Source organism: Lynx rufus, unplaced genomic scaffold, assembly GCF_022079265.1.
Source record: "Lynx rufus isolate CCGP_SWC_20201006 ecotype Redwood Valley unplaced genomic scaffold, mLynRuf1.p SCAF_5, whole genome shotgun sequence".
Lineage (NCBI taxonomy): Eukaryota > Metazoa > Chordata > Mammalia > Carnivora > Felidae > Lynx > Lynx rufus.
In genome coordinates this window covers 49,207,600-49,233,233 of record NW_025814867.1, presented here as the reverse complement: position 1 = coordinate 49,233,233, position 25,634 = coordinate 49,207,600, and the positions used below count along the sequence as shown (strand labels likewise).

The window sequence follows — 25,634 nt, the reverse complement described above, 5'->3', positions numbered from 1 at the left end:
TGCTTTCCCATAAGAATGAATTCATGGGAATTATGAACATGGTCCATTCTTTTTATTTGATGGAGTTCTAACATCACAACTAACACTGAATTAGCAAGTACAGAGTCATTGACAATTGGGGAAATACAGAGTTAGGTTCTTATTAGCTTCTGACCACAGAGCATTTTCATCAACGGATCAATACATAATCTTGTTTTATGTGTTTCTACTTGATTGAAAGACATTTTATTTAATATATATCATTGAGTCATTAATACCGAACTCACAGCCAATAGTGCTACAACTCATGAGGGAACAGAGCTTATCTAACACAGGTGTTTTCTTTGTAAGGCACAACACAGCTTTCTGGTGCTTAGAAATACTAACAGTATTTCAGCACAATGTTTGGAACCCTTTTTAAATAGGGAAATAACCAACAAAAAAAAAACACAAAAAATACGACAAATACGACACTAAATAGACCAAGAACCCTTGCTTACAGTCCTTGTTAGACCTCAGCCGGACACACACGTGTCGGGTGACTCAGATCTTTCACCAATCTGCTCAGGTCTGCAAATGACCTCAAAAGCACCACACACATTGATTTTGGGGGTTACAAATAAATTTTAGCCAGCCAGGTGAGTTGGCAAACGGGGAACTCTCAAAGAATTTGGATCAACTATATACTTTCGTTTGTTTCTTCTTTGAGGCTTTTTAACTATCCAGAAGATGTACAAACCAGGCAACAATATGTAGTGGCAATGAATTCAAATAATTTCATCCTCAATTACCAAACTTATATTCTAGTGTCAAAGATTTTGAATAGGTTAGGCATCTATTTACAACATAAGTGCCACACATCTGATTCTGTGAAAAAATTTCTTCCCTGACTGTTCTTACTCTGCACGTAACTAAGTCTTAGGAAATGGTATATAAGCAAAACTGTTTTCAGCCTGTTCTCTCCAAATCAGCCTAAGTCGTTGGCTTTTTGACCCCAACCACACAACATTTTCATTTCATTATCTTAAAATCACTATAATCAGCCTAGCTTATGACTGTTCTGGAAGTGTCCAGAAGAGGTCAGAGAAATGTTGGGGTACCTACAAATGCTCTTGTAAAGACCTTAGGACACCCATTTCTGACCCAACCTTCTTTCCTAAATGTGTGCTTTATTAATACCTGATATTACTTACTGGGAAAATTTGACAATTTAAAAATCTCTTTTGACAACATTCTGAAAGTACTGCTGACCTTATTCCCCTGCTGTTACCCTCCTCCCGCCATCCCCCAGCCAAAATTAAGGCCAAGTCAGAACGTTTTGAAAGAACACAAGGAAAATGCAATGTAATCACAACGGGTCACAAAGGACTCCATTCAAAAGGCAGTAATGTAGAAACTGGATTCTAGAGGACCATTCCTAAAGGGAAAATGACTGAAAATTAGCAAGCACACAGACTAATGCTAATAAAAACCAAATGGTTTTCATTGCAAACATTCTGGATTCTTCCACTTTTAAATGAAATCCTTGTCCCCGAATTGCTTTTGTAATACCTTGGTGAAGGAAAGGTTGCAGGAGTGGGATGGGGAAATATCTGATGCTGAATTTAATCCAGACTGCTAGTTTATCATTTAATCAACCACTCCCTGTCAACCTCTGGTGAAGTTCCAGCTAAGCCAAGGTCAAGTCTTAACACTAGTCTAATTGATCAGCATCAAGAAAAGCCATCACTATACATTTGTTCAGAAACTGTGGATTTATACAAGTAGGTCTGAGGAAAGCATAGCGGCTTTACTCTGTAGAGCTGCAACTCCCCGGAAAGGAGACCTATTATTTCATGTCTTAACTTGAGATGTAGTTAGTATATAAGTATATTTCAGATATGCATGTGATCAATTTACCTTAAATGTATAGACAAAAACACATGTCTGCATGCACGTGCTACAGTTAACCTGGTATCCATTTGCTATCAGATTTACAGATAAACTCACTACCAGATTCACATATAGAATGTAAACTATAGGATTTCACTTGGGTTGAGCCAAAGATGCTTATGTAATAATAATAATAATAATAATAATAATAATAATAAATAATAGCCAATGGTGGACATGTGTCAGGCACCAAGCCCTTACTGTGTGAAAAGTACTGTTTTAAGTTCTTCAAAATTTGTTTTCATTAAACTGTATATGGTAACTACATTTTTGTCCCCATTTTAGAGCTAGAGAAATTGAGGATGGTTGGTAAGCAACAAAGCCAAGGTTTGACTCAAGCAGTGGTGGCCAGAGTCTGAGCTCTTCTGTGATGCTAAGTTGCCTCTTTGCTTTAAATGTTTTTTTTCTTATAATTGCTCAACAGAGTAATACATATTACCTCTATTTTAAGGAAATCTAAGCACAGAGTCGTCACATGTCCAAGATGACCAAGATAACTTTAGATAGAGCATTGGCTTAATTTTAGGCTGTTGTTTTTAATACAGTATCATTCTGCCATGACCAAATAACATTAAAGAAATTTTAGAAGCTACACAGAAAGGGGAAGAAAATCCAAATTAAATTAAACAGCAACCAGTTTGGGGGGGGGAGCGGGAGGGCAGTTTTGATGCCAAATTAAGGTTTTAATTGCTCTATAATGTGAGTATAGCTACATGAATTTTTTTTTTTTTACCTCATTTGGCCCTGAATTTTAGAATTTGTTGAGATAATCACAGAAATCTCAAGTCTAGTAGACACACAATAATAATTCTTTTTTGGCTCTCCCCAAATTAGTGAAATTCTTATTAGTGAAATTCATTATCTTATAGTCCATTTAAATGAATGGCTCACAGCCAAGAGAGGACAGTCAATAATTTTCCAATAGGGATTCCTCCAAAAATCAAAACCCAAAATATATTCTTTTAATAACCCAAAGCCTTGACACCGTGTTACAGTTAAGTTAAAGTGCCATATGTCTAAAAATAATTTTTCTTTCCCAGGTCCAATTTGCATTTTGAATCCTAAAAGATTCTTTGCTAGCAAAAAGCTATTAGAGATTATACTGCAATTTAAATACAATATATCACTTAAAATAAGTTATCAGGGCTGCAGGTTCATTATAATGTTAATGAATAATAATGCTCCTTTTTGAGGAAAGATAGAGAAGGTTACTGAAAGGCTAGGTTGTTCTCTCAGTAACTTCTGTCAGGTAGATTCCAAGATCCCTGGACACTGGTGGATGTCTCTAAAGAGAAAGCAGTGAACTTACATACCCCTGTTTCTCCCATTGAAACATTTTGTTAATTTAGACCACGGTACTGAGCAAGAATGACCAGACACCTTCACTAATATGCAATTACTGAGAATAACTCAAAACATTCCGCCTTTGCATCAATTTTGGTTACAGGGTGGTGCAAAAAGATCACAGCAGGAAGATGAGCTGGGTCATCAGTGCTTTTATAAAACTGATGTTGGAATCATAAGACAGCTCTTTTCTAGTGAGCACTATTCAATGCAGTATGTATAACAAACTAAGCACTTAGTGGACACGAGGTCGTGTTTGGCTCCAAATGTTTATATTTTTTGATGAATAGCTCTTTTATAGTATCAAAAACACAGAGGATTACGCTAAGTCATTTGCCTTTTCCAAAAAAATGTTCTCCTTGTGGGGCATGAAAAGACTCCAAAACTTTTCAATTCATTTTGACAAGTATTTTTGAGTATCCCCATGATATCTGACAGTACTCAGAACTGAACACACCAGGCTGAATAAACAGGTATCATCCCTGCCCTCGAAGAGCTTGCAGGTTTTCCTCTGAAACGAGACTATTTCTTTCGTAATGCACATAAACTCCTATAATGTCACTGTATCTAGACATGCGTGGTTCTCATTTTCAATCGCTAAATTTAGCCAGTATTCAGTTGATAAGTAAAGCTCTTATTTTATATGCAACCTGAGATAAGGAGGCACATGCAGTGTTTCCATGTGCCTGTGTTTGCACGTGTGAGCCGACCAGGAATCTGAACGGTCACGTTGTGAATGAAATGACCAGGGATAGGGAACCTGAGGAGATGATGGTTGAAAACAAGCAACACTTAGCTAATCTGGGGCATCCAAGAGAAGGAAAGCACAGGGACTTCATTAAATGAGAGTGGAAATGGATTATGGAGAAGAGAGAGGCTCCGAGAGAGCTGGAGTCAAACAAGAAGGGCCAGACTAGTGGTAATTTGGGTCCTAGAGAGCTGGTTATGCTTACCTGAGTAGGAAATTCATTGAAAATTCTCCCTGAAATACCTCCAGAAACGGTTTCCTTGTTGACCTAATTCTAGCTTAGGAGGGTAGAATTAGCAAGGTAAATTAAACAATTGAGAAGAGAGTCATTGGCTTTGCCGCTAGCAAAGGAGATGAATCAGACAGAAAAGGGCTCAACTTAGGTTGCTTGACAGAGAAACACAGAACTGAGAAACCTGACTTACGTAAGCAGGACAAAGCCAGAATGAAAACACTTCTTTGCTGCCATATTTGTGGATCAGGTGCCCTGACAAATCACTTTGCCTGAACAACAGTGGTTTTGTGACATCAAGATAAGGAAGTTGAGAATAAACATAAAACATCAGTGAAAACTTTATTTACTCAACCAATATGTATGGACAATTTACTATGTGCCATGCACCTTGCTAGGTGGTGAAGACAGGAGGATAAATAAGATAGAAAGAGTTGAAACTTTCACTATAGTGGGAAAAACTAGACATTGGACAACTAACTACAAGTGAGATGTAAGTTATGGGTATGTAGGGAATGAAGGAAGAATTAGCTAGGCAAAGGTGGAGAGAAGACCATTTCATTCATTCATTCATTCATTCATTCATTCATTGTTCCACAAATATTTGAGTCAGGTACCAAGCTGTGTTCCAGGTGGAGAAGGTGGGTGATGGCCTTGACAAAAGAGGACTGGAGTGTAAGAGTCTATGGGTGTGAAAAGGTAGGCTAACCTGAGGAAGGGATGCAGGATGGATAAAGGATGAAAAGCTACGTTCCCAAAGCTTCAGCACCTACATTCCCAAAGCTTTTCCTATCTTTGATTGGTGGAAGCAGACTTGTGGGAACTAATAAGCAGGGGCTTGGCCCTTATCACTCTGTCCAGTGAAGGGGAGGGATATGATCATGGGAAAGAGGATTTACTCCTGCTGAGGCTGCAGGAAACAGCCAGCCTTGTCCTGTAAGTTCTCATCATGAGCATCTCATGGAGACAGCTTTCCCTTTATTTTCTACCTTGATGGCTGGTCACAAAGTTCTCAAGAATCTCTTGGACACATGCCCTGCCAAATGGACTTATGCTTTCACGAGCCCTAGCTTAGATGGATCTTCTCCATGAATCCAGAGTTCTTGTGGACTACAGATGTTAAGCTGTGGGCTGACCTCCTCCGTAAGTTTCATATATTGTAGCATCATTTGTATGATGATATGGTTAGATGAGAGATGGGGCCTCGGATCATCAATGATGATGTATCAGTATGAGACATGCAATTACTGAGAAATAACTCAAAGCATATTTCCAGGTAACCCACAGAATACAGAAGCAATAATAATTGTAGGTACACTCTTTACCCAGAACAAGGGATCTACTCTGCACAACCAGGCCATAATGGTCATTCCAAAAGAATTCTTCCTTCTCAATTAAGTATGTCTTCTCATAGTAAATTATCACCATCTGTTATTTAAAAGCTTTGAAAATCACACATGTGCTCTATCAGCATCTTAAAATATTTTGACACTGGGTTCTTTTTCCTGTTACTATGCTTGAATTAAAAATGACTTTTTGGGGATGCAAACTGTTGCAGTCACTCTGGAAAACAGCATGGAAGTTCCTCAAAAAATTTTTAAAAATTAAAAATAGAACTACCCTACGACCCAACAATTGCACCACTAGGTATTTATCCAAGGGATACAGGTATGCTATTTTGAAGGGACACATGTACCCCCATGTTTATAGCAGCGCTATCGACAAGAGCCAAAGTATGGAAAGAGCCCAAATGTCCATAGATGGAGAATGGATAAAGAAGATGTGGTATATGCAGTATTACTCGGCAATCAAAAAAGAATGAAATCTTGTCATTTGCCACTACGTGGATAGAACTAGAGGGTATTATGCTAAGCAAAATTAGTCAGAGAAAGACAAATATCATGTGACTTCACTCATATGAGGACTTTAAGATACAAAACAGATGAACATAAGGGAAGGGAAGCAAAAATAATATAAAAACGAGGGGGACAAAACATAAAAGACTCTTAAATATAGAGAACAGAGGGCTGCTGGAGGGGTTGTGGGAGGGGGGATGGGCTAAATGGGTAAGGGGCATTAAGGAATCTACTCCAGAAATCATTGTTGCACTTAATTAAAAAATTAATTAATTTTTAAAACTGACTTTTATGGGCCCTGCACTGAACATGGAAGCTGCTTGAGATTCTCTCGCTCTCTTCCTCTGCCCTGCTCCCCTGTTCTCTCTCTCCCTCCTTTTCTCTCTCTAAAATAAAATTAAAAATTAAAAAAAAAAAGGACTTTTATTGTTCATTTAAAGTCAGGTAGGCAATATCCGAAAAAAAATTTAACTTTTCACACATAATTAGATTTTCTTGTATTAAATAAACAGGACAAAAAATGGATTCCTCCCTCCTAAGTTTTTAAAATTAACAGGTATGGTAGCTGATGTATGAGAGAAAAAGCAGGATCCTTGGCTTTCTGTGTTGACGTACAAAATTAGTGGCCTGTCCCTCCCTCAGTAAAGGAAGAAACATTTTTGTTCCACGTAAAATGTTTGTCATGTACATAACCTGGGCTCAGGTAGAAGCAGTACGAGCCAGTCCAGTGAGACTGAATCCTATTTTAGATGGACTACAAGTGTCAGCAACAGAGGAAGCTTCCAGCTAAGAGCAATGTTGGGATTGGAACCCACAGGCAGTTCCAAAGAAGGAGATGTAACCAGCAGTGTGCTGATCCAAGAAAGTTCTGCAAGGTCTGGCAAAAGGTAATGAGGTTAGGAGCTAAGCTAGGTTTCAGTCCCAGAAGACAGGAAAGGAAAAGTGGAAAGAGACTCCAGAAGCGGGGAACGAGCCAGAAGTGAGGTCCCAAGGGACAAGGTAGGACCCTACACAACTGGAGCTGAGGTCAGAGGCAGCTCACCCATTAGACTCACCAGATTTGGAGCCAGAGCCACTGACCATGACCTTAGTGAGTGCCTGGGCCTGAAATGGGTCTGACTCTACAACAGAGACCCTGTGTGGAACCCAACTAGTTTGTAAACTTTTTAAATCTTCTCATCTCTTTTCTCGGTTTTAATTTTATTATTGCAGTTAAAATACATCATGTCAAGTTTCATAGCAATTATTGCTACTATCTTATATTCTCTTTTAAAAGATTCATATTGGGGCGCCTGGGTGGCTCAGTCAGTTAAGCATCCTACTTGGGCTCAGGTCATGATCTCACAGTCCGTGAGTTCGAGCCCCACGTCGGGCTCTGTGCTGACCGCTCAGAGCCTGGAGCCTGCTTCGGATTCTGTGTCTCCCTTTCTCTAACCCTCCCCCGTTCATGCTCTCTCTCTGTCTCAAAAATAAATAAACATTAAAAAAAATTTTAAAGATTCATATTTGCATGGATAGGGGTTTAAGAGGACTTTCAAGGCTTCACTTGTGCCATTTCTTCTCAACATGCTTCTCAACATGTATCCTTGCTACAGAATAGTGTATACAGGGCTTTGAGAAATTTTCTGTTCGGTTAATGACTTTTTATATATTGCTTCTTTCACTCGATCCACTCAAATATAATTATTTCTCTGAACAAATACAATTATTAATATTTTGCTTCTTGGCAATATCTAAGTTAGTGAAATCATTAACTGTTATATACATATGTTTGGGGATAATGAATTCATCTGGCTTCAGACTAGCAGATGTATCAAAACATCCTAATTTCACTCAGCTAATTTCATTATACCAGAAAATTAAGCCCATGGATTTAACAAAAGCTTTCTTTTCTGGGAGTATTTTTAAGTAACTACTGGATCCTCAAGCACATCTTATTATAAGTCTTTAATGATTTGGGAGTCCTTTCAATAAGAATTTCTTTGAAGTTCAGGAAAGTCTTGATTAACAAAAGAAACTTTTTAAAGAGATGGCCTGGGCCATATCCATCATGTTATAGTTGGCTTGCTTCTTTCTGCTTTAAGCATCAAGCGCTGAGGAACAGACACACTGAGGGCTATTGGTTGCCTGCTAACTGATTTCAATTTGACTTCCCAATCATCTGGTCTGTGCTGTGGACCAAATCCCTTTTTTCAGGTTCACAGCTAAGGTCCTACTACTTGTTAGACTCCTGCCGACTGAAGTTTCTAAAAAAGATATTTTGGGGTGCCTGGCTGGCTCAGTCGGTAAAGCATGCTACTCTTGACCTCAGGGTTGTAAGTTTGAGTGTAGAAATCACTTAAAAACAAAATCTTTAAAGAAAATAAAAACTAATTAATTAATTAAAATTCAAAAAGATATTTTTATTTCTAAAATGTGACAATTCCAAGGCGTCTGGGTGGCTCAGTCAGGTTAGCATCTGACTCTCGATCTCAGCTCAGGTCATGAGCTCATGGTTCGTGAGTTCAAGTCCTATATGTGGCTCTGCGCTGACAGCGTGGAACCTGCTTGGAATTATCTTTCTCCTCTCTCTCCGCCCCTCTCCTGTTCTCTCTGTCTCTGTCTCTCAAAATAAATAAACTTAAAAAAATAAAAATAAGTAAATAAAATGTGACAATTCCACTTTGTTCTTTTTTTTTTAATTTTGAAGGAAGATCGTGTCTCTGAGAAACATTTAAACAAACATTTTGTTTTAAGGTAAGAACTCACTGATTCACTTTGACTCTTCTACCTAGGCTAGTGAAAAGATAAATAGAATGAATTCATTAGTGATTCTGTCAAATGGAGTTCAACAACAACATGCCAGACGGGTGGTCCTCCACCATGACCTCTTGCTGGTTGCTGTTTACCCACTTGAATTATATAATTACATATGACAGCACGTGAGCCAAAAGCCCTAACCGGCGTGAACTAATTTCTAGCTCTGGTGGCACATCCTAAGACTCTAGAATCTCATTCCTGTCAGCATTTACCTCCATTCGGAAGGGTATCTCCCGCAAACTTTTCTCTGGAGAAGGAATGATAAGGGTGTGGGATGTGAAACAGGAGAGCATTTTAAGTATTTAAGTATTAAATGAAGTATTTCAGTATTAGGCTCTAAGCCTTATAGAGTGCAGCCACCAGCTCTCTGCTTTAATCAGAAAGCCTTCCCCTGAAGCTCCCTGGCCTTCCGGCACTCTGAGACACTGAGAGACAAAACTAGCCTTCTATTATCACTACAGGTAGCATCCAAATCATTTCTCTTCACACTGCTTGTTTAGGCTTCTGCCAGTTGATCATTCCAGCATCAACTACCTTACCTCTTTAAGGTAAGGTAGTTACCTTACCTTATGTCTGGACATTCTTCATTATTTATTAAATATTAACACCTTGCTCAGTCTTCCCTTCCATGAAAGTTCTGCCATCTTCCCAGGTAACATCAGGGATTTTAGGGACCACCTCTGCTACTCTCCAGCTCTAGAATTTCTGAACTTTCTGAACTGTCATGACCTTCACCTCCACTCCACATCAGTACATGCATTTTGATGGTAACATCCTGAGGTTGCCATCACCCAGAACAGTTCTACCTTTGAAATCTTCGACTTGAGTAACCTATGTGCCGACCTTCTGATCCTTAGAAGGTTTTTCATTTGTTTATTCCCTCTATACCTGCTTTTGAACTTCACTGAGAACTCACCTCGCACCTACTCTATTTTCCCTTTGTGTTTATCTTCTATCCAGCCTACATTCTTAGTGCCATCATTTAAACCAACATCTCATCACAGTATTTCATTCCCTTGCTTCCTGCAAATAAGCCTACCCTGAATCTATCCAGCTGCCCTCCAACTATAGGCTAAGATATTTAGTAGTGTATTTTAGGCCCACCTGGATGGCTCAGTCAGTTAAGAGCCTGACTTTGGCTCAGGTCACGATCTCACAGTTCGTGAGTTCAAGCCCCACATCGGGCCCTCTGTCAGTGCACAGCCTGCTTTAGATCCTCTGTACCCTCTGCTCTCTCTGCCCCTGCCCCATTTGTGCTCTCTCTCAAAAATAAACATCAAAAAGTAATATATTTTACACATTGATTCATTGACCGTCTCCTTTTTTATTGTGAGCTTCTTGTAAGCCTGGACTTTGTGTTAAATACTTCTACATCCTCTGCAACCAGTGTAGTGCTCAATATCTGTTGAAGATATTATCAGTGGTGCTGGAAAATCCCAAAACTACCTGGGTTAATGCCATTTCAAATAATGGCCTTAAGCTTCAACAGGGTTATCAATCCTGTGCACAGTCCTTCTGCATACATGGCCCTGGCTGGCCTTCCCTTCCCTTCTATACACTGCCCCTTTTCAGCCTCTGATACTCTCACTTTCTCTGCCAGCTCAGGCCCAGCAGCAGACTATGCTTCTTACTTCACAGGGAAAACTGAAGTAACTGGATGATAACCAACACACCTTCCTATCCTTCCCAGCCTCCAAACATACTTGTATTCAAGCCATCGTTGCCTCCTCCCCCGGTAAGAGAGGAAGAGGGGGCTCTCCTCTGTCTCAGGAGTCCTACCACCTTTTCCCTGGATATAACCTCTCTTATGTCCCCAGAAACTAGACTTAGCAATTTTCCCACTTTCCACCTGAAACTTCAACTTCTTCCTCTGTGCTCCCATTTCTTATCAACCTCTCAGCTGCAGTAAACTCCAACAATCTTACTTTTTAACATACTCTCTTCCTTATGGTTTGGTGATTTTTACACTTCCCTGGTTTTCCATTTACCTCCCTGACTCCTCCCCTTCTATCCCTTTTGGAAGTCTTCATTTCCTTCCTGGGAAATCTCAACCACACCCTCTGTATGCTGACGGTTCCTGAATCCTTATATCCAACCCTGACTTTGCCACATGGAAGACTTATGAGTATCTCCAATCTACACTGTCTCGAAAGAGACTTTTCACTGCATATTAAAATCTATCCATTCTCTCCAACCTGTTACCAGTCAAACCCAGGCAACCATTAGTTCTCATCCCAGAGAAGTGGGCAGTAGCCTAGTTTCCTGCCCACAGCCATTCTTTAGTTACAGTTCTGATCAAGTCATGCTTCATTTGAAACCCCTCCTTCCATAACTTCTCTGGGCTATTAGTTAAAGGTAACATCCTGATAACATCCAGGTAACTTTACCATGGTCCACATGATCCAGCTCCTGCTCATCTCTGTGCCAACACTCAACACTTCCCCTCCTCATCCCCACTTTCACATCCTCATACGCACCCTCTGTGCCTTAGCCCTACAGCTATTCCTTCAGTTCCTCAATATTGTCAAGCTATCCCTCACACTTGGGATGCAGAAATGTTATTCCCTTGTATGTATGGGTAAATCTCTTCCTCCACCTCACCAGGTATGAGCTAGATAGGAGGCAAACCTCTGCTTAAAATCCTTCCGATCCTCCCTATAATATATTTATTTTCCATAAGCTTTAGGAGGAATTACAACCCATGTAGTATGTGAACTACCCCAATTAATTTTTCCAATATCATGTCTTGCTAGCCTGGTGCATTTTTCCAGCCATCATGAATCATGTGCAGGTCCTAAACTCAACTCAGCCTTTGCTTGCATGCTGCATCTAGCCTATGCACATGCTGTTCTCTGCTCCACTGGTCTGGCAGTCTCTGACTATCCTTCAGAACTTAGTGGGTGACATTTCCTCTTGATAATGAGTTCCTGGCCCCATCACAGTCACTCGAGCTGCCCATTCCCATGACTTATCTGGTTCAGGTGTTCCTTTCTCAGAGTGCCTACAGCACAGTCTGCTTACTTCTGTCATAGCACTTACCCACACCATATGGTTATTTAGTTTATTGGTCTGTCATGCTGACTGGCCTACCACTTTCCTGACAACAGGGGGTATCTGAGTTCATGGTCCTGAGTGTCTAGGAAAAGGCTCAGCATTTAGATGGTGCCCACTTAATGTTTTTGGAAAAAAATCAATAAACGAACAGAGGCATGGATAAACAAATGAATGGATGGATGAGGAAAGAAGTTGTCTTGTTCTCTGTGAAGACATCCCTGTCCACATTTTTCCAGGGAAATTCAGGAGAACATTCCAGGTTCAACTTCTCCATTACTAGCAGATAAAAAGGCCAGTGCCTCACCCACTCTGAGTTTTCAGTGGGTAGCACAGCCTGAAACTGCACCTGTTAAAGCAATTATTTGGTTAACATATATACTTCTTTTTAAAAATGCAAACATCCAGGTAATTCCTATATACCTTAATGTCAACTGATATACTTAAAATGCTTTTCTTCTGACCCCTAACAGAGACCACTCCATTGAAGGAACAAGAACTTTGTGTGTCAGGGAGGAGAGATGGTTTGGCATGGGTATATTTTTAAAGCTTCCCAAATTATCCCAATAAGCAGCCGTAGCTGAGAATCACTATTCTTCAGCACTTCTCAGACTTTATTGTGCACACTATTCTCCTGGGGACTACCCTAAAAATGCAGCTGCAGATTCAATAGGTCTGAGGTGGGGCCTGAGAATTTGCACTTTTGCAAGTTTCCTAGCTGATGCCGATACTGATGCTGCCAGTCTGTGGGCCACACTTTGAACAGCAAGGATCTAGTTATTCTTATTGCCACAGGTCTCTGGTTTATTTACTTTTGGGGTCAGTGAGTGGCGAGGGAAGGGATAACAGAGAGAGTGTGCAAGGGCAAGCATGGAGTAACTATGGATTCAAATCAGTGTGCCTGATGGTAAGTTTTGTTCTATAGGAAATGTGGATCTAAGTGCCCATTTCTGACTGTGCACACTTTAACTTATTCACAGGCGGACCTGTCATACCTTGTGCCACGATAGAGCACAGAAGTCAAGGAAAATGTTAATAAGGGATGACAAATTATAGACTATATAGACTATATAGAACTATATAGAATATATAGACTATACAGAACATTCTCTCTCTCTCTCTCCTTCCCTCTCTTTTGACCATGCTTTCATCTTTAAAAATATGTTGATTGCTTTTTGGTTCTCAATAAATAGCCTAAAGAGGGCATCTGCAACTTGCATGAAAAAAACACATTAAATGGAATATATCCGTGCATTATACCTACGGTGCATCTCCATGAAGGATGTGTCATGTGAAATGGGCTATCATTATTAGTCTTTGCTGTTTCTCTGTAAAATGAGACACTGTAATTCCAATTTTGTAGATAAGGAAAATAAAATGCAGAAAGCTAAACTGACTTAATTAAGATCACATGCTAACAACACAGGATGTGGCCAAAACTTGTATCTTTGCTCTCCCATGCTAAGTTGGCTTAGTGGAAAAAGGAGCAGTAATCTTTCAAAAGATTGTGCCTTAATTATTCATAACACTTGTATCTCTTTGAAATAAAGCTTACTATTTAACATTCTTTCTTCTACACATATCTACTGCTGGAATTTGTCTATGTTCTATTCATCCAATTATTAACCTATTGAAATGAATTCAAAGTGGCCTTACAGGGATACATAAATTAACTCATATACACTGGATGAGAAAGAAAAAAGAGGATAGGAATAATGCTAATGAATCAAATGGTATACAAAGAGGTCTTATAATTACAAGGTGAAAACAAATTTGACTCTTGACTTACTAGCAGTCAAGGTGAAACGGGACACATTTCACAGAACCCATATGTGAAACCAACACATTTTTTCCAAGAGCAGGATTATTTCCAAAAGCAAACTGCTTTGTGGTAGACCCCATATTCTGACTTTGTTTCAGAAATGGCTGGCCTACCTTGCCCTATGATATCACATGCATCTCTGACACCCTCTGAAAGCGAAACCCCCCGGTGCATGCAAACAATGTTTCCAATGTCCAATTTTGAATTTTAACTTCCTACTTGATTTTCTGTTTCCATAGACTTTCGTCAATATTAGCCTAATACAATCCAATAATCGATACTCAAACTGAGAAGCTTGAGTTATTTAGTGAAGATTTGGTAGACACTTAAAAGGAAATGTAATCATTTTTAATTGCAAGAATGGGATTAAACACTTAATAGCAAGCAGAAGATCAAAATATAATTACTTAGAGGCGCCTGGGTGGCTCGGTAGGTTAAGCGTCTGACTTCGGGTCCGGTCATGATCTCACAGTTCGTGGTTTCAAGCCCCGCGTTGGGCTCTGTGCTGACAGCTCAGAGCCTGGAGCCTGCTTCAGATTCTGTGTCTCCCTCTCTCTCTGCCCCTCCCCTGCTCATGCTCTGTCTCTCTCTCTCTCAAAAATAAATAAAAGCAATGTTAAAAAATATAATGATTTATAGATGGACACTGGAGAGATACAAAAAGGGATGAGGGTGGTTTTGTTTTGTCTGTCAATGGCTTTATTAAGTTACAATTTGCATACCATAAAATTTAACCAACACTTTTTAATAAATTATCCAGTTGCACAAAACCATCACTGTAATCCAACTTTAGAATGTGTCCATTACCCAAAAGCCTCCCTAGGGCCCATTTGCTGCAATTCCTGCCCCACTCCCAGCCCCAGGCAATAGCTGTTCTGCCTTCTGCCTCTTTAATTTTGCCTTCTCTGAAAATTTCATGTAAGTGGAATTGTATAATATGCACGTTTTCGTGTCTGGTTTATTTCACTTAACAATGTCTGAGGTTCATGCATACCGTTGCATGTGTCATAGTTTGTTCCTTTTTATTGCTGTGTTGTATTGCCGTTTACAGCTATACCTTATTTTGTTCATTTACCTGTTGATAGACATTTGGGTTGTTTCCATGTTTTGGCTATTATGAATAATCCCATAATGAACAATCACACAGAAGTTCTTGTGAGGACATGTGCTTTCATTTCTTTTAGGGAAATACCTAGGTATGAAATTGCTGGTCATATGCAAAGAGTATGTTTAACTTTTTATGAAAATTGCCAAATGCTTTCCCAATTGGTTTTTAGATACTCACCTGGGAGGTACTGAGGTATTTTTCCATTCCCACCAACAATGTTTGATGTCTCCAGTCTCTATATCCTCACTAACACTTGATACTCTTTTTTTTTTTTAGTGTTTATTTATTCATTTTGAGAGAGAGAGAGAGAGAGAGCCCACGCAAGCAAGTATGAGTGAGTGGGAGAGGGGCAGAGAGTGAGGGAAGAGAACCCCAAACAGGTTCCATGCTGTTAGCATTGAGCCCAATGCGGGGCTCAATCCCACAAACTGTGAGATCATGACCTGAGCTGGTACCAAGAGTTGGATGCCTAATCAACTGAACTACCTGGGCGCCTTTATTTATTTATTTATTTATTTATTTATTTATTTATTTATTTAATTTATTTTTATTTTTTTAATTACAGCCTTTCTGATGGTTATAAGGTGAGGGTATGTTGAATAGAGAGAATATATCCTGGTTTTCAGTCAGTCAGTCATAGGATAAAAACTAGTTCCTTCCCCCCACCCCATGCGCCCCCCCCCCCCCCCCACCTCTACTGTATCTCCTTTTCTGAACAATCAGAGAGAATGAAATCTTTCAGGATTCAAGGGTTTGGGAACTGTCCTCTTATGAATTTTTAATTCTCTATTTTTCAATTTCCCTTAAATAATCTAATATTATCAACTTGATCTTCATATTATATCAAAGGCTTATTGGAAAGCACTTGCCACCCCACAGTTTGCTGAGGAACAGAACAAAGCAAGACTCTTGAACTACAGCCATACCTCTCACTCTGCAATGTTAAGTGAGTGCAAAGCCAGAGGCCTCATCCTAGCCAAAGCAGAGTTTATATCCACTCTCCTTTATATATAGGTGATGTTCACAGCTGTGAAACAAACCTTAGGATTCCAAATAAGCTTACCAGGCATTGCTAAATTTCCTTCCCTTTAACCATTTCATTCAACTTATCTATGTTTTCCATACCTTGGCCATGCATTAAGGAAAAAAAATAAAATAATGGTGTACCACTGCTTAAATTCTACCCAGAAGGTAAGAAAAATATGTTACATATGTTTGTTTTTATCACATAATTGATTCCCTTCTTGGAAAGGATTTGATTGACAGATGCTAATTTTGACCGGGGAAATTTTCAAGGAAGTATTGCTACACAATATTCGGGAGAATGGTGTCGGGAAAGCTGCCCAAAGCAAACTGCCACATGCCACATTTACATGAACAAAGGTGTGTCTCAGCCAGCTTTCTACTAAGATACCTGCTAGCCGGAAGGATTTTTCTCAAACTTAATTACAAAATAAAATAGCCTCATCTCCTACTCCGAAAGGTTGCTACACACCTGGTAGCCCTGAAGAGTCAGTCTGCAGTCTTTCTTGTACTTATCTAGTTGTGCCATTTTTCTTCATGGAGGCTTCATGGGGTGTTAACAGGCAAGAAAGGAGAGACCGTGGCCAACAGTGAGAGACCTTTTCCTGTTGCTGCCAGGAAAAGGCCAGTTGGTTCCAAGATACTTCACCCAGGGCATTACCAGAATCTGACCCTTACAAAAATGAGCAGAAATTTGAAGGTTCATACTCTGAATATGAATACATTATCTCACCATGCTGAATATATCTTTCAAGTGAACAGAATGCCTCCTTTCCTTCTATTAATAATTAAGTACTTATCAAAAGTTTGCTTGGTAGGAAAAAAAAAGTTTGCTTGGTGAGTAGAGATTTAAAGGAAAGGAAATGAATAGTTCTGAGAGATTTTATCCAAGGTTTGATGCTCCATGAACCTGTCTCTCAGTGTCTCTCGGGCTACCATGATTATGCAGTATACAACCTGCACAATGTACAGACAGTCTTTCTCTCTCTCTTGTGCATTGTATTGCTCATGTATCTTAACTTGGCTTCTCCATCCCCCAAAGAGTCTAAGACAACACTGTTAATATTTGCTTCTTTAAGACCACTCAATTGCAGTTGTATTTGATGTACTAAAATCACTGATGAAGCTGCTCACTGTTCTCAGTAAAATAGCTGTTTTCTGGAGTGGAGAGATATTTGTTCTCCTCCTTCTCAGTCTGGATTTAATTATTTCAACTCTCCGAGAGTCATCTTATGCCTCTTAGCATTAGGTTCTAGCAGGAGGGGAGGCAATCTGCTTTCATACAATGTAAAGACATTGGGTATTAAAAGTTTGATAGACTCCTAGTCTCCTTCGAGGCAACACGGAGGAATGGTCACCATTACGAGCTTCAGAATCAGGCTACCTGGGCTGGCATCCCAGGCCAAGTTTGTTCATTTATAAAAATAAGATATAATGGTACCTACCTCACAGGGTCATTGTAAGAATCAAACGTATCGATACATATAAACTGCTTAAATAGTGTCAGACAAATAACTCTTCAGTGTTAACTATTATTACTTTCTTTTATTATCGTCTCTTTCTATTCTATTCTATTCTATTCTATTCTATTCTATTCTATTCTATTCCACTCTATTCTATTATTATTCTCCTATATTCTATTATTATACTCCCCTGTAAATCTATTTAACATTCCTTCCCCATACTCTATATCACACACCTCCATTTAGTAATAAAGCAGCAGCTTGGTGGGAAACGCTTGTGCATGTATGTATGTACATATTTTAATTCCTTACCAACAGTCTGAAAATAAAGGAATGATGGAGGGTGTATTAGAAGTTCCCTCTCACTGCTATAACAAATTACCACAAACTTAATGGCTTAAAGCAGCACAAATTTCCTGCCGTACAGTCCCAAGAAGGGTTGCCAGCACTGTACTCTGTCTGGATGCTGTAAGAGAGAAACGTTCCTTTCCCCTCCCAGCTTCTCAAGGTGGCACACATTTCTTGGCTTGGGGCTGTATCATTCCAACCTCTGCTTTCTGCACTGCTTTGGTCATATCCCTTTCTCTGATTCTACCCTTCTGCTCCCTTCTCCTTATAAGCATGCTTATGATTACATAAATCCATCCAAATAATTCAGGATAATCTCCCCATTTCAAGATTCTTAAGTTAAATTTGCAAAGTCCTTCCCCCCCACCACCATATAAGGTAATATATTTGCAGGATCCAGGGATAGGAAGTGGATATCTTTAGGGAGGCATTATTCCACCTACCACAATGGGAAAAGCACTGGATGATCTCTTGAGATCATTCAAGCCAGTGGTACCTAATTGGAGGTGGCTCTGATGTCCCAAGGGGACAATGGCAGTATCTGGAGACATTTTTTGGTTGTCACAAGTTGGGAAGGGAATGGTACTAGATATCTAGTGGGTAAGAGGTCAGGGATGTTGCTAAACATCTTATAATGCACAGGACGGCCTCCTCACCCCGACAAAGAATTATCCAGGCCAAAATGGCAACAGCGATGAAGCTGAGAAACTCTGATTTAAAGCATGTGATTCCTTGAAATCTTCCGAGCTAGTAAGGTTACAACACAATGGAAACCAGTTTCAGGATTTAGATGTATATGGAGAAGTTTGAGAAATCACAGCAAGCTCTATAACTCCGTGTTTTGACAATCTTATATAGTAAATAAGAGATGAATAACATTACTCATGCTTTAATAGTAGGGTTTTGAACACTACCTTAACTTGTTATTTGTTAAGTAGTGTTTCTTTTATTTTAGGTTGGTATAATCTTTCATACTGGTGCATTTCATATACATGTAAATTATCTTTAAGTATGTATTATAAACATAATTTATGTATGTTATAAATATTAAAACTCATAGATTCTCAGATTTAAAGTACCTAACACCAAACAGATTTCAAGATGATCTACATTTTTGCCTTCGTATGACCTGATATCTATCCCTTGACTTGAAAGGATCAGAGAAGTACACTTGCTATGACATCCTCATCTATCAAGAGAAAGACATAAGTTAGAACCAACTTTTACTTAAAGTAAGCACCTTGGCTCTCAATACCTACTTTTCCAATTCTTATCAATCTCTGTGCTCAGGGTTGAATTCTCCCAGTCTTTGTATGTATCTATTTTAATGCTTATTTATTTATTTTGAAAGAAAGAGAGATTTCAAGCAGGGGGAGGGGCAGAGAGAGAGAGGGAGAGAGAGAATCCCAAGAAGGCTCCATGTTGCCAACACAGATCCCAACGCTGGACTCAAGGTCATGAACCATGAGATCATGATCTAAGCCGAAATCAAGAGTCAGACATTTAACCGACTGAGCCACCCAGGAGCCCCTCTCCCAGTCATTTTTTTAAAAATTTTTTCAATATTTATTTATTTTTTGAGAGAGAGAGAGAGAGAGAGAGACAGAGTGTGAGCGGGGGAGGAGCAGAGAGAGAGACACACACAGAATCTAAAGCAGGCTACACGCTCTGAGCTGTCAGAACAAAGCCTGACACGGGGCTCAAACCCATGAACCGTGAGATCATGACCTGAACTGAAGTTGGACGTTTAACCAACTGAGTCACCCAGGCACCCCTCTCCCAGTCTTTTTAAAGCAATCTAGAAATCGTTGGTAGGAGACCTTATATTCTTTTCAACATCTTTTTTTCCCCATGTTTCTTTTCCTTTCCATTCACTGCTCATTCATTTTTCTTTAATACTTTTTTCTGTCTAAGAATTCCCCTAGAATTTTGTTAATTTGCAGCAATTTTTTTTAAGTTTATTTATTTTGAGACAGACAAAGAGTGCGAGTGGGGGAGGGGCAGAGAAAGAGAGAGAATCTCAAGCAGGCTCTGTGCTGTCAGCACAGAACCCACATGGGGCTCCAGCTCACGAAACAGTGAGCCAAAATCAAGAGTCAGATGCTTAACCAACTGAGCCACCCAGGCGCCCCAATTTGAGCTGCTAAAAACAGTAGTTGTATCTTTTATGGCAGAAAAGGTTGACTAACAAGCAGGGAACTGTGGGTGTGTAAGTGGGCACGTGTGTGAATACCGTACCCATAAGGGTGAGTTTCAATCTTCATTTTTCCCCCCAGGAAGAACAGTAACTAGCAATATGAAAGTATTTTAACAGCTTGTAAACAAACAGAGCCAAATAAAGAAGATCACAGTTATTCAGCAACTTTGTTTACCACTGACACTATTTCTATTGTATACATTTCCCTGCCAAGGTACAATTCTATAAGGTGTTTTACATTTGGTATGATTTCTAAGCTACAATGAAAGGATACATGTTAAATATGTCTTAATGAATTGAGATTTCCCAAACACCACTTTAAGAAAAAAAAGCCAAAGTCCAATCCCTAAGCAGTAAATCACACCTAAGATTCCAGATTCCAGATATCACATTGCTAATTGGGGTAGGTACCACTAGATGAGCCTGCCCAGACTCTCTGTATCTGCCTAGTTAAAAAATTCCATTTCTTCACGGTACCCAGGTAGCTCAGCCAGTTAAGCATCTGACTTCAGCTCAGGTCATGATCTCACGGTTCATGGGTTTGAGCCCCATGTCGGGTTCTATGTTGACAGCTCAGAGCCTGGAGCCTGCTTTGGATTCTGTGTCTCCCTCTCTCTGCCCCTCTCCCACTTGACTCTATCTGTCTCTCAAAAATGAACATTAAAACATTTTTTTAGTTCCATTTCTTTGTATTAAATTAAAATTACAGAGAAAGAGAATGAGAGACTATGTGTGAAAGAGAACCTATAGATTAAGAGACTTAGAAGACATGTCAAGTGTATTAAGGACAGAGAAACTTGGAGATAATTAGAGGTCAATACATAAGTGGGAGTTTCTCAAAACAGGATAAGAATGAGCATATAAAAAAAGAAAAGTGGGGGATGAGCAAATGATAACTTTGACAACTTGGGCACATACCAACTCTGGCACAGTGCCCCTGGACATCTCCCAGCCAAGGGATCTGTGCAGCCATTTTCTGGGGAACAAAGAAACTTCTTTTGTTTCTGGAAAGCCCTTGGGTGGGCAAGTGACTGTTAGTATGTTGAGCAACCAGTGGCTAATGTCCCAATCAGGCCTCCCTCCAGTCACCCACATCATATCTCAGGTGTCCTGTCAGTGCACATGAGATCCAGAGCAACTACAGCAATAAAAACATCAAAAAGCAATATACAGAAGAGCAAAGGGCAAACATTCAGAACATTAAACTATCACCTAAAATCCCAAGATATTTTCTCATCATTATTTTGCAAAGGTCAATGCATAACAAAAACCCAGATAAAACCATCTAATAGGAAATGGTTCAAAATCATTTGGGACAGGCTATTTCTTAGAAGACATGTGAACATTAGAAAAGAGGTCTAGAATCTCCTGACAAAGGAGACAGGAGGTAAATAGTGTTCATATCCCAGGCTTGCACCCAGCTACCACCTTCTTCTTGTCAAATGCTCTTCTCTTTTTCACCACTCTCTAATTGATGTGACAGCTTATAACTCCACACACTTTCTCGGTTCCCTTCTCTGACTTTTCTTTTCCTTGTACTCTAACTCTTGATGTCCTCTTAAGTTCAGCCCTTGTAGCTCATCTCCTTTTAAGAACCCAAATACCCCACAAGGCTTCACCTATCGCTCCTGGACAGATCCTAAATGACCCACACGAGAGATCTTCCTACACCCCATCTCTACCCTCTTGTCGTCTATACCCACTTGTGCATAACCCCTGGCTTAGACCCAACCTGTCCAAATCCATATTAATCACATCTCTCCCTTAAACAAATTTACCTCCAAACTTCTCTATTTCTGTGCACATGGTTACCATTTTCCTGAGTCCCGTAGATTTTAAAACTTGGGATCAGATCATTTTCTTTTTTTCTTTTTTTAAAGTTTATTTATTTTTTTAATTTTTTTTTTCAACATTTATTTATTTTTGGAACAGAGAGAGACAGAGCATGAACAGGGGAGGGGCAGAGAGAGAGGGAGACACAGAATCGGAAACAGGCTCCAGGCTCTGAGCCATCAGCCCAGAGCCCGACGCGGGGCTCGAACCCACGGACTGCGAGATCGTGACCTGGCTGAAGTCGGACGCTCAACCGACTGCGCCACCCAGGCGCCCCATAAAGTTTATTTATTTATTTACAGGGCACGGGAGGGGCAGAGAGAGAGAGAATCCCAAGTAGGCCCCGTACCATCAGTGCAGAGCTGATGCGGGGCTCAAACTTACAAACCGTGAGATCATGACCCAAGCCAAAACCAAGAGTCGGACGCTTACCTGACTGAGCCACCCAGGTGCCCCAAAACTTGGCATTATTTTCAGATCATTCATATTCTTCACTTAGCAATACTGTTCCACTGAGTCATCCAATTCTCCCTTCATGTGGTCACAGGGCTCTCTCATACCACTCTAAGCTGCTCCTCAAGGCACCCCTCCATTACAGCAGCAGTCCCTACCTGCCCACCCTCTCTGGCTCATCACTTTGCACTGAACCTACCCAACCCCGCACTCCCAGAATCATCTTTCGGCTTTGCCTTACTGAATGATCTGTCCTAGAAAATATCTGTTTCTCCTTCATTACAACATCAAAGCTAACACATGCATTTCCAAAGCTCTCCATCACGTGGCCCTATCTATCAAGCCTATATATTCACTGTTTCTCAACAACATGATTGATTCCTGTTCTCTGTCCTTACTTGGAATTCCCTCTTCTATACCTGTACTTCTAACCCTTAGCCCATATCAAGGCTCCTCCCAAATCTCTCTTCTCCAACTGGCTTTACGGACCACACAACACTCCCTTCTTAGTTCATGCCCCTCTGATCACCTGCATCGAGAAGTCAACATGATCATATGATGCTCTGGCCATTTCAGTGTGTTGTCTTTCTCCAACTACCTGGCAAACTCCAAGAAGCTAGAGATATAGTCCTCTATCACCCTTACCACACACTCCAGAGCTGGAAAGAGCAAATTCTTTTTTAGAATAAACTAGCTAATCAACCTAGTACTTAAGTACTTTTGGATTTTCCTTGACTATAAATAAATGATCTATAATAAATAAAAGTATACACGAAGGAAATATAGAGATATTTGTCTATTAGCATTTGATTTTTAAATGTTAATATGTTACTTGCAAAACTATTCCATTTGAAAACCATCTTCTTACCTGATTTTATGCAGTCTGACGACTTGCAAATGCCATCTAGAAAAAGAAGGGAATATGCATAAATATCTGCAATGCGGGTTTGTAATTTCTCCCTATATTCTGTTCTTTTAAAAACTGCCAATTAAATAATAAATTCCTTAAAGCAAGAACTAAAACCTGAGTATTGTATGTCATTGCCAATAGTTAGAAAGAACATAGAGAAATAAAATAGGTAAATCCTAAATTTAAACACTTTATTATGAAAAAAACCAATTTATTGTATCATCGCTACTCACTAAGCCCTAGATCTACTAAATTGAAATAATCAGTTGTTTTAGTACGGTAATCTTTTTTTTTCCCCCTATTAAGGAACCAATCTTTTCTAATCCTTATTGTGAAAACTGCTAAGACTCAAATTAGACCTCTTAGATTCCTGTGAAGCCCTTTAGAATTTCAATGACACAACAAATTTCACTAATTGAAGCTGGCCACAAAATGGTGTATACTTTAATCAAACAAAATTATACACTAGAATCCTTATAAAATAAGCATGAGTGCACTAAATATACTTGGCAATTAATAACTTAGCTCAAACATAAAAGACATTGTACTTTAGTCAGAGTTAACCGTTTCGACATATTGATGTTACATTTTATGAAGAAATCTTTATCCCACCATCCTTAAGTATCTCTCTCCATAACACATTCGCTTGGTAGACGGAAAAGGCGTAAGATGAAGATTTCACTCTCTTGTGCATTTTTGTGTGCACAGGTGTGGGAGTCACTCACCATCATAGGTTGCATAGAGTGCGATCATTGTCACGGCGATGATGGTAAGGAGCAGGACAAGGACGGAGAGACTGATCTCCAGTGAGGTCCATCGTTGTTTCTTTGGCCTTGGAGTGTTGATATCAGTTATATCCATCTGACTTTCTGATTTGCCCATCACCTAAAATCTGGAAAAAAAATTTTTGTTAAGTCTTTAAATACTACCAACAACAAACTAATACATAGATAAAAAGAAGAGAAGATGCATGTACAACTTTCCAAATGCTAATGTGGCTAGATAAAAGTAAATGACTAATTAATTTTAAGTAAGAAATCAAGTTCTGCTGTTGTTGAAAGTCAGAATTTTGATTCTGAAAACAGAGTATAGAGCCAATGAATTTGACATGATCAGTCACAATTTTTTTTTAAATAACAGTAAAGATCCAAACAAAATTAGACAAGAAGACTTAGCTAAATACTCACATAAGATTCCTATGGCAGTTCATAAGCAAATAATTGCTGTACCATCATAAAGCAAAGTTTTAAACTCACCCTTCTGAACTTTGGACAACATCAAAGGTGAATTTTATATCTTGCTCCAATGGTTTCCTTCATAAGCATGGAAATCAATGACTAATACTTTGAGGTTTTGACTAAGCAGTAATTTGAAACATGAATACAGATAAAAACAAAAAGGAACAAACACTTGTGATAGCTTATTTTTAGTCTTTTTTTTTTAATGTTTTATTTATTTTTGAGACAGACGGGGACAGAGCATGAGCAGGGGAAGGGCAGAGAGAGAGGGAGACACGGAATCTGAAGCAGGCTCCAGGCTCTGAGCTGTCAGCACAGCTCAGAGCCTGACGCGTGGCTCGAACTCACGAACTGCGAGATCATGACCTGAACCGCAGTCGGACGCTTAACCGACTGAGCCACCCAAGCACCCCTTGTTTTTAGTCTTAAAAACAACTTTTATTTTTACAAGCTCAAAATTACAGCTACTGCTGATGTGGGTATCTATTAACTGGTTAGACAACATTCTGATGGTCACTCAGTGAACCAAAAGTCAATGGTTTACACCCAGAGATAGCTGTTAACCTTAATCACTGTTTCTTCGTGCGACTGAAGAAAAAAATATATGCATTAAAAAACCCTCCTTGCAGGTCAGGGTAACAATTGTTAAGATACTTACTTAACTTATATTTAAATTAATATTAATACTTCTAATAATAGCTGACATTTGTTGAGTGCTTCCTGTGTGTCAGTCACTAGCTCTTAGTGCTTTACCTGTGCTGATTATTTTAATCTTTGTATGGTGGGTATTAATATTCCAATTCTATACTTTAGGAAACCGAGGCACATAAAACTCAGGGAACTTTCCCCACTACAAAACTAGTAAATGTTCTTTACAGAGAACACATTTGGTCACTGTTTGAAATAAAAATGTATCATATCATCACACAATAAAAGCTATTTTAGATCTTATTGCAGAAGTTTTGGAAAGGGGGAGGGAAGTTAAGGGGATGAAAGCCTAAATATTAAATTTAATTAGGTTTCTTTTAGAGCCCTCGTGGTTCTTTATTGACCATCCACCAAAGCTCCAACTTCAATTTTTCTGCATGACTGTAGAAAAGGGCATCATAAACTAACAGATTAGCTGTTTATAACTTTATACCAATTAAGCATATAACTTAGTTCCTAGAAGAAGTGACTCCTCAGAAATACTCTTAAAGATCTTTGTTGAACACCCACAATTTGCCTGATGGTATGTTTTGTGGAAACTGAGGCACAGGATAAAGTAGAAAATTGATTCTACATTTGAAGTGTGGACT

The 25,634-nt window shown here is 39.4% G+C and overlaps 1 protein-coding gene across 1 annotated transcript in view; it reads right to left on the bottom strand.

The window, feature by feature from the left end:
* MME (membrane metalloendopeptidase) overlaps positions 1 to 23,980 on the bottom strand; it is a 92,749-nt gene extending 68,769 nt beyond the window's left edge. The window contains exons 1-2 of the mRNA XM_047099889.1: positions 23,824 to 23,980; positions 23,057 to 23,092 (exon numbers count right to left, since the gene is read on the bottom strand). Coding sequence (XP_046955845.1) covers positions 23,057 to 23,092; positions 23,824 to 23,980 — 193 coding nt within the window. The remainder of the gene's footprint in view (positions 1 to 23,056; positions 23,093 to 23,823) is intronic.
* Positions 23,981 to 25,634: the final 1,654 nt, after the last annotated feature.